Source organism: Chiroxiphia lanceolata, chromosome 5 (genome assembly GCF_009829145.1).
Source record: "Chiroxiphia lanceolata isolate bChiLan1 chromosome 5, bChiLan1.pri, whole genome shotgun sequence".
NCBI lineage: Eukaryota > Metazoa > Chordata > Aves > Passeriformes > Pipridae > Chiroxiphia > Chiroxiphia lanceolata.
In genome coordinates, this window is record NC_045641.1 from 25,091,797 (window position 1) to 25,106,197 (window position 14,401).

Genomic DNA, 14,401 nt, shown 5'->3' on the forward strand with positions numbered 1-14,401 from the left:
TCTGATTTGACGTTATTTCAAACTACAGCTAGTCCAGCAAAAGTCTCTATATACTCCTGCTGACTTAAGAGGAAGAAACCTGACAGATTTGCCCCTGCACAACTTCATTGATTTGCAAAGAAAAGATGCACAGTGAAGTCTGAATGTGTTTACAGAATACATCCTTTAAGGCAACGATTACCAGTCTTTCTTCTGATGAGCACATGGCTAACATCATGCTGAGCAATACCTCTTACAGGTAAGCCAATCACAGCAGCAGTGGAAAGTATTACTAATAAGAGAACCTACCAAGTACTAAGCATTCATTTTCACAGAAGGAATAATGTGCATATTCAAGTTCCTTTCTTTTAGATGTGAGAGAAAAATTGACTTTTTTGGTTAAAATCTGATGTAAATTTTCCCCTTAAAATAAAATTTAGAGTTGTAACTGTCACACAAAAATTGACACTTCAAGGTTATGAACAAACTAAGTTTAATCTAAACCTAGTTTACAGTTGCATCAGATGAAGAACAATTTCAGTCTTTCCAGTCAACAAATGCAGCAGAAGCCATGTCTGCGTCCGCAGGTGATTCAGTACGATAGAAGTGAATCCACAGAATCAAACAGTTGATGTAAACTTCTATACCCATGGTATATACAGTCTGGAAATTTGAAGGCCAGGTTTAGTCTGATGCTTCAGACATCCTCAACACATAGGTGGTTTCAAGCTGCCTGAAAGAAACCACTGCTATTGACCTGGGTCACCATTCAGAGCTGGAGGGCATCCTTTGCACACCCAGAGCCCAGTTCCAAGTTCTCCAAAAGTAAGTGAACTCAGGCACACCAAAATGGCTTTGGCAGCCAAACCAGTCTGGGGCAAGTGAAGATGAGAGAGGGATTTGCTCCCAAACTGCACAAACTACATTGCTGCTGTAGAGATGCAGCTGGAGCCATCCCCTACAGAAACCACAGCTATTGGGATGTTGGGTCTCACGCAATGCTTTTAACCCAGGGCTGAACGACCAGTTCCCAAGGAACTGCGGTGCAGTGTTCCCAATGGAGCCAGATGGCAGAACTGTTATCAGCATGTAGAGCATAAGAAGTAGTAATGTGATCAAAATGACAATGATTTTAAAGTTTCATTCTACCCACAGTATGAATTTGAAGACAGTCATACAAAAAGGGGCTGCTCAGGAGAAACCAAAAGCACAATTGCTGCTCCTGTTGCAGATGTTCATAAAGAACAATTGCTTACTTGCAGATGTCAAAAAATCCTTCATATAAAGGGGCACTAGGATGCATAAGATGTAATACACTTCAAAAATGCAAGCATTGTACAAGTCCATTTTACAAGCTATAATGTCTATTACATCAACATTCAACAATACAAAGCTTGTATTTATATTTAAAAATAGAATATAAACAAGTAGTAATTTACATTAAGACAATTGCCATAGCAAAATTTCTCAGAGAAAGTGCTTTACCTACACAAAATACCCTAAAGACTAACAAGCAAGCTCTAAAGTTCTCCAATTTAAAAGGGGTAGAGATAGAAACAAAAAAAGTGCAAGTGACATCCACAATCTTGACAGAAATCAAGCATTCTGAATATGCCATGTGCCTCAGCTGAGAGTCAGGTCAGCTTCATCTGCAGAGTTGTTACACCCTAAATATGATACAACACCATTTTGAAAAAGTAAGAGAATAGTTTATTTACTTAGACATGGCTTTATTGAAGCTATAACTTAATAAATTTGATGCTCCAGCTGTAAAGTTAACTCACAGACTAAGAATTACCACAACAAGAAAAAATATAAGTAATACAAATCTACTTTGTCATCCAACTGGTAGAATTGAACCTGAAGGATGCTATTCTTTCAAGATAAGGAATTAAGACTATCACAGGACTGAATAAACAGGGAAATACAGTAATAGAGTACTTCACAGTAAAATACCTCTTTATTAGGAATATATTTAAAAGTAGTTTTTTATTTCAGATAAGAAAAATAGCATTCTGACTTTTAGCCAGTGCTGATTCTGGTCATACACAACATTCTAAACAGCTAGAAAAGTTCTTTGCACCATTGTTGCCCATTAACAGTTCTCCCAATTGTCCATTCACTGCTGTTTAGCTTGTTCTCAAATATGTTGGAAGAAATTCTTTGAAGAAGGTTTGTATTTAGATCTTAGTTAAGACTGACAGACTGACTTGACAATGATTCAGCATTTGTTATTGGCTCACATACAACGTTTATAAGCTGATTTTAAAAGAACATCACAGTTCAGTAGCTTATATACAAAGACAATTGAGAGAGCAACTCTCCAGGAAGACTGTGGTAGAACAAATCCCATTCTTCTACTATACAGTTTCGTACTGTAAAGTAGCAGTGGTTTCAAGAACTTCTATACCCCTGTATAAGAGAGCACTGAAGAACAGAATATTGGAGTATTGCTATTACAATTCAAACAGCAAACTACTTCGTGTGTACTTTTTTTATACTCAGTACCAAGTCTAGACTCTTTCTCTTGCTATGCTGTAACTTGAGTTAAAGGTAGTTAATTAAATCATGCTGTAAACAAAGACATAAAACCTTTGTGCAAGCTTTACTGTTTAGGAGTGAGCATGAATACTTGCCTTCTCAAAAATAAAAAAGCTTTTTAATTTTCCATCATGAGCACATAAGTATGTAGCATATTGTAGAACAAATTTTTATCCAATTAAAAATGAAAGTTATGCATTTCATAGAAGTGCTATAAGGCATTTGTAATGGAGTCTGTGTTTTTAGGTACCTGACATCCATTTTCAATATGAGATACATCAAGGAAGGTATTCTCCAGAAACATGTATTAATTTTTGGTCTTGTAATTTCTTCCATCCTCTGTAGCCAATATGAAGCTAAAAGATACCTGTTTTAAGTAGACTTCATTGTGTAGATGTTTCTTAAATGCAGATGGAAACAACTGATAATATTACAATCTCCAAATACACAAGTTTGTGGCTGTTTTAAGCAGAGTTTTAAAAATATTTAGAAACACCAAAACCAGGCTATATCAGGAAGGAATCTGATACTCAAATAAATAGAAAATTTGCGTTTTAATGTCACATTGAATTTTAGTACATTTCAATCCAAGAAAAAATAAACAGACATAGTAATGAGTACAGGATTATATATATTACAATATGCCTTGTTATAATACATTTGTAGCTTTATGATAAAAAAGCTCAAGGGCAGATGGAGTTTGAGCTCATTTAAGTAATTGTCAGAACAAAGCATTAAATGCATTTCTGGAGTAAGTACTTTTATTTAATTTCAAAATCTTAAAACAGCATTAGACCTTGGCCTTTTCTTTAAAAAAAAATAATTAGCTACCATGGAGCTAGCTAGGTAAGTCTTCTGACAGGTTTAAATGATACAGAAAATGCTTTTCCCAATTTTACATAAAATGAAAGGACAGACGATTTCTACAACAGCACCTATGGCGAACTCCATGTTGACCTTGACCTAGAAATGCACGTTACTGATCTCCACAAGGAACCCAGCAAATTTTGGAAGTTGTCCATTTCACATGAAAGCAAGAGAAAGGGTTATCATATGCAAAAATATTTTTCCAAACTGTTCTTAACGTGTAATTGAAAACTAAAGGCATGGTCTCTTCATTATAAAAAAATAAAGGTACAACAGAGACTCTAAAGGAAGATACTCAGCTATACTGAAGTTGCAACCCTCTGAAAGGAAGGAAAAAGGAAAAAAGTCAATTAGCTAAGCTTTATGCTCTAACCAAACTACTTACAGTGATTTTCAATGGCAAAAGCCCATGCTGACTGGGTGATCTGACAGTTCCAAATACTTTTTGTAATAATTTTTATTTGTATACAAGGACACTAAAACGATCCAGTCATGCAATGTTCACTAAGCATTCTGCATCTCTTTTCCAATCTTATAGCTAAGGATCTTGTTCCAGTCAATCTTGGTGCGGGTAACTGGCAACTGTCGACGTAAGGCCTTGAAAGTAGTGTCGGACATAGTCTGATAATTCTCACTGATAGCAGTCTGTTAAACACAAAGTCATACAAAACAAAGACACATGAAGAACAGAACTAGGACGCTATATAAACATTAAATGATTGAGAAGCCTGCTACCTCTTAAACAGGCTTAATAAAAACATGCTAAATTAAAATAATATTTTATGAAGGAAAGCTGTTAGATATAGATTGAAACCATGTGAAGCAAATTAGTGAGACATGTAATAAAGCTGGCCATAGCCAAGGTGTTTCAGCAAACCAGTGTGGTTAATCAGCAGCACGAATAAAGTGCTGATCAGAGTTAGCGCACACATCAGTAATTCCAGACACCAAAGTCTCCCAACTGTTTTTCCTAGGAGGGTGGTAAAGCTGGTCCACAACATTGTACGAACTTGAATTTAATGCATACTATACCTATTTAAAAATTCTTTATTAAAGAGCATTTTTTTTCAAGCTGACAGAACATGGTGTCTAAATTTACCTTATGTTCAAGACCTGAATGAACGTCTATCCACTTCTGCAGAGGGTATCCAGAACAGTTACACTTTTCTAACTTTGAAATGACTAATTGAAATACGTAATGCCTAATCATATTTAGCAATACTGTCCAACAGAGTAGCCTCTGAACAGAATCCGTACAAAAATTTCATTTAGGGAATGCACTGATGCTTAAAGAGATCAGAATTGCTGATATTTGATCCTGCTAATAGCTTTTCTGCTCTCAAAAAATTACTTCTACTGTAATGTTAAGTAGGTGAGCACAATCCCTAAAAGGTATGGAAAGGCAAGACAGAGTTAACAGCAGCATGTTATCTATTTATATGGAACTGCATTATCTTAATATCAAAAGCTTGCCAGTTACAGAATACTAGCTTTGGCTAAGTATATGGTAATGCTATAACTATGAGTAAGGATACAGCATTTGTTTCCAACATACCTGATATTCATTTTCTGCAGCCTCTACGATTTTTATAAATTCCTTTGCTGTCTGGGCTTCATTCTAGGAAAAAAGCATTTGAATTAGCCTGATATACAGCAGAATTCTAGGACCAGTTAGATTATGTTTTTCCTATAATTTCCTATGTTAGATTATGAATAATATCAGGTAGACTTGATGAGAACATTTGACCATATTCAGTGGCTAAACCAAAACTGAACAAAACATTAATCCAAAAGGCATATTCAGCCAAACTGCAGCAAGCATAAAGATTACCATGGAGCTTATTAAAATATTTTAATTAAAAATTCTATGGTATGATAAAAAGACATACGGAACAGAACAGCATTTGGAAATATGACAATGCATACACAGGTCTCTAAAAACATGCCAAGTATTGATAACAACGTTATCAATGCTACATTTCCAGTACAAATCCAAGAAGCACCAGCTAAACCAGAAGTTATAGCAGAAGACAACCATAAAACCAAAACAGATATGTTCACCTCTAAACATTCATTGCAGTTACAACCTCCTAATGAGGGGAAGAGGAGGAGCAACCAGTGACAGGACCCGATGGAATGGCCTGAAGTTGCATCAGGGGAGGTTTAGGTTGGATATCAGAAAAAGGTTCTTCACCCAGAGGGTGGTTGGGCACTGGAACAGGCTCCCCAGGGAAGTGGTCGCAGCACCAAGCCTGACAGAGTTCAAGAGATGTTTGGATGATACTCTCAGGCACACGGTGTGACTCTTGGGGATGGTCCTGTGCAGGGCTAAGGCTGGACTCGATGATTCATGTGGGTCCCTTCCAACTCAACAGATTCTGTGATTCTGAATCTGGAGACTAAGCTGAGGAAAACACTTAACTTTATATACCTGGTCTTCTAGAAACATCCCCAAATACACCTTGTAAAAATCAGGGTGCAAACACTATGCCCAAATTTCACGAACACTGAAAAGGATGAGGCTAGAAGCCAAGAAACTGTTTAAGGATGCAAGTGTATGTTTGTTTTAAAAATAAAACATTTTCCACCAGTCAATCTGGAGGTAAATTAGCTGAAAAGCTTGAAAGAAGCCTCAAGAAGGAAGTGATAGTTCATGAATTTTAAACTTCCAACTTAGCATTGGAGACATTCCTAAAGGTGCTTTTGCAGAAGCTGTTAAAAGGTAGAAGTGTCCCATGTGATCCCTCATTCCTACAAAGGCAAAGACTGGGAGAAAACTGACAACTTCAACTATAACTTCTTCAAAGTTTCAGTGAAACTGCACCTAGCAGCTGTTAAAGTGGTCCTGCAAGAGAGATGAAGGAAGCAGCAAAGACCAAGAAGAACAAAGGAAATTGTTTTGACTTTTCAGTGAACTGGGGCAATGCTTTCAAAGGCTCTGCTAATGAAAAGAAAAAATCAGAGATATGAGGTCTTATTTGTCTCAGAGAAAAATAAGGGATAAGAAAATAACCTTCAGCAAGATTGTTTACACCTAATTTATTTCAGTTGTGCCTGTTGATGGTGTAAAATGGCTTCTCTGCAACAACAAAAAAGAGAAGCCATTGAGACTCCTACCTACCTGGTAGGTCAATTTACCTACCATTTCTTCTGTGTGAAATAGGAACTTGTACAGCCTCTGCCCTCTATAAAGCTCAAAGCCAAGGTTAAAAACTCGTAACCAGCAGCATACTTGCTTTTGTTCTAGCAAAGTTATGTAAAAGATGTTTTCCTGCTCATTGGTCTTCTGCTGCTTTACTGAATTGCAAAACAGAATTAAATTTCTTCCCAACAGAAAGTGAAGCAAAAGCTATTGAAAGGAGAACTGCATCCACATAATCTTCCCTGAAATAACTCTTATATGAATGAAAGACTAAATAGATCCCTTTGCTCAGGGAGTCAAAAGTAATTTTATATCTACTGCTCCAGAAGTGTTATCAGTTGGCACCACAATCCCCCATTCTTTATGGTGCTATTGCAACTGAAAAGCCAACAAGCCTCACTTTGTATTAATAAACAATGTTCTTTATTGATGAATTGAGCTTTTGAGCCAAATCGGTTACTGCTAGTCGTTATCATTAAAATAGTTCTGCTGTTCACTTTTACAACTTCTCTTTGCCAGTTTAACCTCACTGGCTTAAGTCTTATTAAAAAACACTCCAGAAGAAAATTTTACTGTTTATAAACACAATTATAAACACATTATTTCAAAAGCAGTAGTTGTTCATGCTGCAACATTATCAGCCCTTAAAAGATACATCTGGTACTGTTTCCAAGCAATTTTTATTTCTACTGTTTGCTCCTCATTAGTATAATGATCCATTTGGAAAGAAGTGGAAAAAGATGATGCTTTAAATATAAAGTGTGTTATGCTTCTCAAGCTGAAGCATCTGTGAAAGGGCTTTTTGTACAGAAAAGCAAGAGGCTGACAGCACCAGCTACAGACAGGGAGAAAATGAAGAGAATACCTACCACTACTTCTGAACTGGTAGCATTTGTTTACTATTTTTAGCATAGTGGTCTTCTCCTAGCAAGCAAAGGAAGCAATCTCCTACTAAAGTCAGTTACTATAACTCAAACCTCCCTCATATTCCAAAATTAATTCTATAGGTCACTTGGCAGACAAAAGTTTAAATACAACAAAAGTGCAGAAAGACTGACAGCAAGCTAGTTAAAGCTTTAATATCAAAGTTATTTTAACTTATATAAGCCACATGCAAGCATACATTAATTTTATTTTTTTTTAAACACTAACTACATATTAGGTAAAAGTAGTAAATATCACATGCAGAATATTTGTAAATTAAAACATTAATTCCCATGCATGCAGAAGAACAAACTTGCTTCCAAACTTCTGAGCTTTTTTTAAGCTTGCTTTTATTTTTAAATTATTCAATATACCCATTAAGGTCCTTAAAGTTCACTTACAGACACTGTTAGAGAATCTTGTATGTCTTTATGGCTCACCAGCTGAACATTACCATCTTCATAATAGTGAACCTACAGACAATTAAAACAAAAAAACTTGCATTTAATGTTACAGATCAACAACATACAGGAAAATCAAAGTATTGTGTTATTTATCATAGTAACAAGCCTATACAAATCAACCAAAACAGCATATAAAATGTTACAGAAAAAAAGCAAATAGGAAAACGAAAATATTGTAGAATTCACTATTTTTGAGGGGGATTACTAAAGAGGATACTCTGGAAACATTTTTGTGTTGATGTGCCTTATGGAGTATTTCATACAAAGAAGTTTAGGTTTTGATTAACATCATGAAGACGACAACATACAATTTATGTGACCTTACTAGAAACGTCTGAAATGAATAGACCTGACTACTGTAAATGGTGAAGATATATTTAAAATTAGAACAGTTTTGGCAAGGATTCAGGACACTGTGAAGTTGTTCTGCTTCCCCCAAATTGTTTCCTAGGGACAGTGCAACATTAGACTTCCCTTTCTAGATCTGTCTGGGTTTGATATTTTCCTCTATTAGATATGGCTCATAACAAAAGCTGGTATTTATCTAGACAAGGGAGTTCTTTGGAACAAAGTTTGCTAAGGTTAGATTGCAAAGCAGGATAGTATCTATTTACTCTTGAAACATTGTATCTACAGAACAGCTTCCTTGATTATTTTCCAGGAGGAGACCAGTAAAACTCTACCCCAAGCTAACTTTAGTTCTTTTAAATTCAGTTGGGAAGGATTTGAAAACATTTAGTTCCTAATGCAACTGTTGGAAAACTTAAAAACTAGGAAGGATATATAAAATTACATGTAATCATTCACAATAATTGATATAGAAGAGTTATGCAGGTCACTGACATTTAAACAAGTATCCTTAAAGATTTTCTTACAATTTTGATAAAGTCAAGGGAGTTTATATAGCTGACATTATGAGAAAATGAAACATTTGTGTCTCACCCTATTAGACAAGATAACATTTTCATTTTCAGATTAATGCACAATTTCATATGCATTGTGATATGTGCAAAAGACTCTCAGCTTGATAAATAACAATGGAAAAAACATAGTAAGAGAACTATAATACCATTGCAAAAGAAAGGTTTTCTATATGAGAAAAAATTATTTCCTATGATTCATCTTACATGATTATTTTGCATATTGTCAAATACTTGTTTTGCAACAAAAGGTATCAAGCTAACCACAAAATAAGTTTCTTTTCAAATCAAACATTGCTGGGTGAAACTTCTGCCAACCTTTTTCAATCCAATTCCTAAAAGATGAGAAGTGCTTAATCAGTGCAAAATTTTAAGAAATCCCAATGAAATGGCAAATCCCAAAGAAATATAAATCTCTCCTCTTGTCCATGACAATCCACTGCAGGGGCCCAAACCTCCTCTCTGCTCTCAGGCCAACCCCAGCACAAACATCCTATCTGTCACTGAATCACATTCTTGGCAAACAGGCCTAAAATCTTAACAGGGATGAAGAGTCAAATCTTATTCTGGGATGTGTTATATCTTAAACTAAATATGAGACGTAAGTGTTCTGTACTACACCTCCCTACTGACATCTTTCTAGAATGCTAGGCCTGGGTTCAGAAGACTACAAGAAGGAGGATGTTTATGAACAGAACCTCTTGGAAAGGTTAAGTTAGGAGGGATGTGAATAACAAATTATCTAAGAGGTAAAATTAGTAACCAGTACACTTAGTTTTCCATGCACAGTTTGAACACGTTAAGCACCAGAAGGACTTAGTTTTAGTAAAAAGTTCTGCTGTTACCTTTCCCCTTACATACAGAACAAAAAGAAAATTAAACAATGGAAGAGACTCACAGTTGATAATCTCCTGTATTAGAATTTATTAAGAGAAATAAAAAAAAAGAAGAAATTGTGCAAGTGATCTTAGAAATGCTGAAGACACCTGTGATGCTGCAATTTCCCCCAACTTATTCATAAAAGGCCTTATCAGAAACAGGGCAATGGCATATTGCTGTCAAAGATTTTGCAAACAACACTGAAATTACACAAATTTCACTCATGTTTTAGGGAGTTGATATTCTAGAAGATTATTTTGCTCCTTAAAAAAAATTAAAGCACCTTTTTTACTTGTTTTGAGGGATGAAAGGGGAGCACTTCCACATACATTGAAGAAATTGTACACAATTTGCAAAAATTTGAAAGTGAGTTCAAAATTTCTTGGTGAAACAACTATTTCCTATACAAGCAATAAAAGTAGAACTTCTCATTGCTCTCCAGAACACAGACTTTAATGAATGTAAATAATTACTTGATTTATTATGCGAAATAGTAACAAAAGACAAAATCAGCTGGTGCCCGAATTGAAAAGCTGACTAGAACTTAAGTTCCTTGGTTAAACTATTTTCTAGGCTACTGGGCTAAAATTAGAATTAGGGAGACATTTTATAGAATGCCTGCCTCCTTGTTCTGGAAAACCTCTGAAGACATTTAATCAAAAGTGTGTGCTGTGCAGAAAATACCTGTTTTGCTGCAAGCTGAATTTAAGTGACAAAGTCTTGAGAAGCCTAGAAGTTACTTAAGGTGCTGGATACTATGACCGTTGTGATCCGACAACAGAATAATGCGTGCCCAGATTTTGACTGTCATTACAAATGTTATGGAATTTGCCTCAGAATAGGAAAATCAGATTCAGGTTCCCTTGCTTGGGTGGATCTGAACACAGCTACCACATCCTAAAATATCATCCTAGCCTCAGGCTATGGCTAGAAAAACATCCCTTTGCCTCTTCCTTCTGAAATCATCACTGATCAGTAAGGATGAGCAAACCTCATGGGGGCACAAAAAGAGCAGGAGAAGGGAACTTGATCTATATCTTATAAAAACATAATAAAGTACTATGCTGATAGTCAAACTGCACTAAAATTCTAGTCCTTGATCCCAGAACTGTTTTAATAAACTCTTGCAAAGTATGCATACATATTCCAGAGAACTAATCCAGGAAGTTGAGTCTCCCTGCCTACCACATGACAGTCAGACTTCCTTTGGTGTCAAGACTTCTGCGTGCTTCGAATTCCTCCTTTCTGAATGCCCTAAAGCCAACAGAAAGGGCAAATTCTGAATGAAGAAGAACCAGATTAAAAAATTTCTGATAGTGCAATTGCTGAAACCACAGGTTCTGAACAATAGAATAACATGAAAAAAACCCTATTATTAGTTTAAAAAAAAAAAAGTTCTACTTCAGAAAGGGCCTACCCTCAGGAAAGACTTGTCCCACTGTGAATTCAAGAAATAGGAAACCAAAGAGGTATATGCCTAGCTGAGGTGAATACACCTTCTGAAGTCTTCTGAATCATTACATTAAACACATATTTTGTGTTTATAAGGATTAGGTAAATATGCAATTAAGTCACTCACATGTAACTGAATTGCTGCTTTGCTTACGGGAAACCCAAATTCTCTTAACATATTTAATACACTGGCCTGAGTCTCCCTCGGTAATAACTGGAGACTTTACTGACCAGGACACAGTTTGAGATAAGCATACCTGAATTTTCAAGATGCCAGCCACTTGAGTGGTTGAAGGGGTGATTGTAAACTTCCATTCTGACCTCCAACGGCCATTCCTTTAAAAAACAATAAAACAGAAATTGGATGTCACCCCACTGGTTAAGAAAAAAAAATCCCAACATACAACTAAGAGTCAAAGGAAACCAGAGAATTAAATTTGCAGTGCAACTACACATGCACAAAATCTTCCCCTAAAGACTTAGCCTCTATCAGTGAAGAACAGAATAGTTTTTCAAAATATTTAACCTCAGTTTTCAATGTGGACCAAAGAGATTTATTAGTAAGGATATTTTAAGAATAGGACTTAACTTCTGAAAATACCTAAAGCCTCCACTGTTCTTTCTGTCTTTCAGCATTAATTAGGCATTTACAGTCAATATTTTGTTTCCAGGACCTGGATGACTTGCTAGATCAGTCAAAGTCATACTTCACCTCAGGCTATCAAAAACTTGAATGGAAGGAACATTCAAGTAGCAAGACTTTCTGCTATGCTGAGCTGTAACTAGGCCTTTTAGCTCTTCTAGTATTTCCCTTCCAGGACAACTATTTCCTTCCAGTTCTCTTCCACAAATTCAGCATCCTTGTCAAAATGCTTAAAGGGAGTTTCAAACATCTGGAAAACAGCATGAGGAGAGTGCAGTTTAACCTGATTTCTTTCCTGTAGACTAGACATTTTTTTATTCAGTTATGAGGTTAGTGGATTAGAAGGTTAGTACACTGAAGCTGTATTAAGAATGCATGGCAGCTCTCCTTGATTCCTCCTGCGTTTGCACTTAAAGAAGGAAAGAAAGTTAATACTAGGAGTTCCAGTCCTGCTAATATTAGGTGTAAGTTCCAGTGCTCCAGTGCATTCAACAATGGGAGAGAAAGAGATGAAATACTTTAATTAACAGCTACTAATGAATCTATATAATGACACAGATACAAACAGCAATAACTTAACTATAAAGCATTTGGTTATTATTTCAGACAAATTCCAAATTATCACTGAAAATTCAGAGTAAGGCAATTCAGAAGCTTGTTGGCATCGCTGAAAAAACACTGAAAGGTTGCCCAACTCAGTGACACTAATAACTGGTAGCCTTATAGACTAACCCATTGGTTATGAGAAAGCTTACGTGCTGAACTACACTTCAGGTATAGTTTTTAGATGCCTGGGATTCAATAGCTAGCTAACAGATTTGTTTGCTTCTATGTATTGGCTTTCTATCATCCAACAAACTTGCTCTCATGGTAGGTTGACAGCCTTCCAAATGCCTAAGAAGTTGGGACACCCTGAGGATAAATACTGCCTGTAGCTTGGGTTGGATATCCAGACATATAGCTGCATCACTGAGGAGCCTGGTTAACTTTGAATCCATTTCTCCATCCCCATATCCCCCAAACCAACAGGCATTATTACAACTCACTAAGAATGAGAATTAGAGTCTGACTATCCCCCTGAAAAACTCTTAGAAACATGGTAAATATTTACCCATAACTTTAATAAAGAAAACTTCCAAGAAACATTTTCTCCATTTATACAACATTGCTACATATCTATCTCTCTTCTTTAAAGATTATAATATTAAAGTAACTATTTGGAATGTCAAAATTCATTCACACTTCCAAATTAAAAAGAAAATCAGTGTTATTATTTCAAGTTACTTTTTGTATTGATGCAAAACATGCAGACTTAACTAGTCAAGTTTAAGTCAATAGGAGAAATAACTTATTAGCTGTACCAATTCAATAAAAATCGCTGTGTTGGGCAAATAATTTAACTGATATATATATGGTGAAATTACTATGCATATGTAATATCAGCATTAGAAAACAAAGATTTCCACAGTCCAGTCATTACTCATGGGATTACTAAATATAAATTTCAAGCAGATGGAAAACAGTAAAAAAAATAATAAATAAATTTCTTCAGACAGCTGCATATATTAGTTATCTTTAGGGTATAACCTCCTTAACCCATTCCTGATACTGTGATATTTATCTAAACTCTGGCCAGTTTCCTGTAAGGTGCTATCCAAAGTTCACTCCAGACTGTGGAAAACATCTATCAACCAAGTCCAGAAAAAACAGAAATGTGCAGTTTGTAAGTGTTCATTTCATCCAAAATTATCTTTATCTACCTCTCACAAAAATTAATCACTCAAATCCTACTGTAAATAATTTCTGGTCACTTCTCTAAAACATTCAAAACAGGAGGAGCTGGTTTTATTCTGTCAATCACAAAGGAAGCAACACACACAAAAGCAACTCCCTTAGGGAATACAGCCATGGTATTGGTGCCAGTGTGATAAACTGTGTCATATGGAATTTTATAAAGTTCTGCAAGGGACATGCAGGCATGCAGTCTGACATTTTACTTACCACAAAGGAAAAGATTTCTACAGTTTTGGCAGAAAAATGTGGAGTGGGGTGGAGGGAGAAAAAAGTCACATACAGGATGTATACTCATCTTCTTCTCTGAACTAAGGATTATCAGTTATGTGGCACTTAATCAGTTTGCTGTATTTTACTCTGTGTGTATCCATACAGAAACTTACCAAAAATTTTTTGCTTGGAACTGATGGCTCTCTATGCATGCAATAATGGTTTGCTGTCCATCAATTGTTTTACCATACACCTGAATTAAGAAAAAACAAGAAGAGTAAAAAAGTAAAAAAAAAAACCAGAGTCCAGGTTTCAGTATATCTTGCTCAAACTGCTTAGAGCTATCTGGTTCTACTACTGTTAAACTGTAAAATTTAATTTTATAACCATTACGGTTCTCACAGAATATTGTATACATGAAACATTAAAGTGTTTATTACAAAGCAGAAAAATCTAAGATTAGAAAACCTGAAGGTCAAACATCTTAACTGAATTTTATGTAAACTCATTTGTCTGCAACTATAGGAATTTTAAGCCTATAGCAGTGACTACAGAGGCTATATATATATTACCAGCTGGGTTTCAA

The 14,401-nt window shown here is 35.6% G+C and overlaps 1 protein-coding gene across 1 annotated transcript in view; it reads right to left on the reverse strand.

The window, feature by feature from the left end:
* Positions 1–459: 459 nt before the first annotated feature.
* CAPZA2 (capping actin protein of muscle Z-line subunit alpha 2) overlaps positions 460–14,401 on the reverse strand; it is a 33,842-nt gene continuing 19,900 nt past the window's right edge. Inside the window, exons 6-10 of the mRNA XM_032688688.1 lie at positions 13,989–14,068; positions 11,426–11,504; positions 7,855–7,926; positions 4,943–5,005; positions 460–4,032 (exon numbers count right to left, since the gene is read on the reverse strand). Of these exons, the coding sequence (XP_032544579.1) occupies positions 3,892–4,032; positions 4,943–5,005; positions 7,855–7,926; positions 11,426–11,504; positions 13,989–14,068 (435 nt within the window). The 3' untranslated portion in view covers positions 460–3,891. The remainder of the gene's footprint in view (positions 4,033–4,942; positions 5,006–7,854; positions 7,927–11,425; positions 11,505–13,988; positions 14,069–14,401) is intronic.